Genomic DNA, 2,011 nt, shown 5'->3' with positions numbered 1-2,011 from the left:
GGGAAGGTCTCTACGTGGCAGGGACCTAGGCAGGATCTGTCTCTGTGGTGGCCCCGCCCCTCCTTCCAGAATGGAGAGGGTCCGTGAAACATCGCTCCATGTGTGTTTCCTGGCCTGACCGGGAGCGCAGAAGAGCAAGGTGGCTTCGGGAGTTCGTGGACGCTCCTCCAAGCTGGTAGTCAGGGCACCTTGCACCTGGTCCCATGTCTCGCCGCGTGATTTGGGGCAAGCCACCTCCTTCTCTGAGCCTCAATGTCCCCGTGGGCTTCCCAAAGCCCTCTTCGAGGTACCAAAAGAGGGGCTGGACAGATGCCAAGGTAAAACTGAACACGAGCAAAGCGGTCTGGGGCGGCCAGACGCGAGCCAGACGAGGCTCCTCTCCCTGGGCGAGGCTCTTTGAGGAGCCGAGAGTTGCTGGGACCGAGCCCGCGGGGAGAAAGCAAACAGAGCGGCGCTCCCCTCCCCCGACCCGGGCCCTTTGTCCGGAATCCAGCTGTGCCCCGCGGGGGAGGAGCGGGCTCGCGTGGCGCGGCCCCCTGGCCCCGGCGCTGATTGGCCGGCGGCTCGGGCAGCAACGGGGCAGGCACGCTCCTGGCCCGGGCCGAGCAGATAAAGCGTGCCAAGGGGCACACGACTTGAGGCTCAGAAAAAATTCTGAATGGTCTCGCAGCCGCGCCAAAGACAGCAGCAGTGGCCCGGGACCCCCTTTGCTCTTCGCTTCTCTTGGGCTGGGGAAACTTCCAGGCTGCGGCTCCTGCATCCTGGCTGGACTTAACAGACGAAAAGGCCAGCGAAGCTCCCCATTGCTCTTGTTGTTCGCCGCTTCTACCCTTTTGCGCGCGGGAACAAGGTAACACCTGGAGGTCACAGAGCGACGGGTGGAGGGGGGAAAGGGGCCCTGTGATCCGGTGGGAGCGGAGGGGTGGCTCTTTCTCGTCATTTGTTTTCCCCCTCACTTGACCCGGGGACCGGGAATTGCGCGCGGGTGGCCCACCCACGCTTACCCGGACCTCTCACCCCAGCCTCAGGATGGCGCCTCATCCCTCGGGTGTGCCGGCTGTCCAAGCGACCCACGAGACAGAACAGCCCTTCCAGGGCGCCTCGGACGCCGAAGTGACCTGCGTTGCGTCCGCTCCGCCCAGCCCGGCTCGCGTGCAGGGGAGCTGCGCGGAGGAGGAAGGGGGCGGTTGCCGAGGCGCCTCGAGGAAGCTCCGGCCGAGGCGCGGGGGGCGCAGCCGGCCCAAGAGCGAGTTGGCTCTGAGCAAGCAGCGGCGGAGCCGGCGCAAGAAGGCCAACGACCGCGAGCGCAATCGGATGCACAACCTCAACTCCGCGCTGGACGCGCTTCGCGGCGTCCTGCCCACCTTTCCCGACGATGCCAAGCTCACCAAGATCGAGACGCTACGCTTCGCGCACAACTACATCTGGGCGCTGACGCAGGCGCTGCGCATAGCAGACCACAACCTCTACGGGCTGGAGCCGCCCGCGCCGCCCTGCGAAGAGCTGGGCAGCCAGGACGGCGGCTCCCCGGGAGAATGGGGCTCCCTCTACTCTCCGGTCTCCCAGGCGGGCAGCCTGAGCCCCGCCGCCTCTCTGGAGGAGCGTCCGGGGCTGCAGATGCCTGCCTCCCCTACCGGTCTGCGCCCCGGCGCCCTAGCTTTCTCAGACTTTCTATGAAGGGGCCCGCGGGTCTCTGGGCGGTGGGTGCTCGGGAGAGAGGGAGGGGGCGGTTACGGGGGCCCTCATGCGAACTTGCCCTTCCAGTCTCTGGCTCGCTGACACCCGATGAGCCCAGGCGCCTACGAGGGTGACAGGCTGGATTCAATCCCCCGTCCTCTGCGTCGCGCTAACTTCAGACCACCGCACTCGGGTTGCTGCGCAAGCAGGTGGGCGTTGCAGGCTTCGAGCGTTCCCCTCCCTGCAACCACCCCAAGTCTCCCGCAAAGACGACGACAATGGTAGCACTACGCAGCCGGAGACACGGTCTCCAGCCATCCTACCCTCCCTCAAG

At 66.3% G+C, this 2,011-nt stretch overlaps 1 protein-coding gene across 1 annotated transcript; it reads left to right on the top strand.

Moving 5' to 3' along the window:
* The first annotated feature begins 662 nt into the window (after positions 1–662).
* NEUROG3 (neurogenin 3) lies at positions 663–1,677 on the top strand. Its single transcript, XM_040486944.1, has 2 exons — positions 663–850; positions 1,023–1,677. Exon 2 carries the CDS (start codon positions 1,030–1,032, stop codon positions 1,675–1,677), a length of 648 nt encoding a protein of 215 aa, XP_040342878.1. The 5' UTR covers positions 663–850; positions 1,023–1,029.
* Positions 1,678–2,011: the final 334 nt, after the last annotated feature.

Source organism: Herpailurus yagouaroundi, unplaced genomic scaffold (genome assembly GCF_014898765.1).
Source record: "Herpailurus yagouaroundi ecotype Mexico unplaced genomic scaffold, PumYag 163, whole genome shotgun sequence".
NCBI classification, from domain to species: Eukaryota; Metazoa; Chordata; class Mammalia; order Carnivora; family Felidae; genus Herpailurus; species Herpailurus yagouaroundi.
Note: the sequence above shows the minus strand (reverse complement) of the source record. Positions and strands in the feature narration are given on the sequence as shown.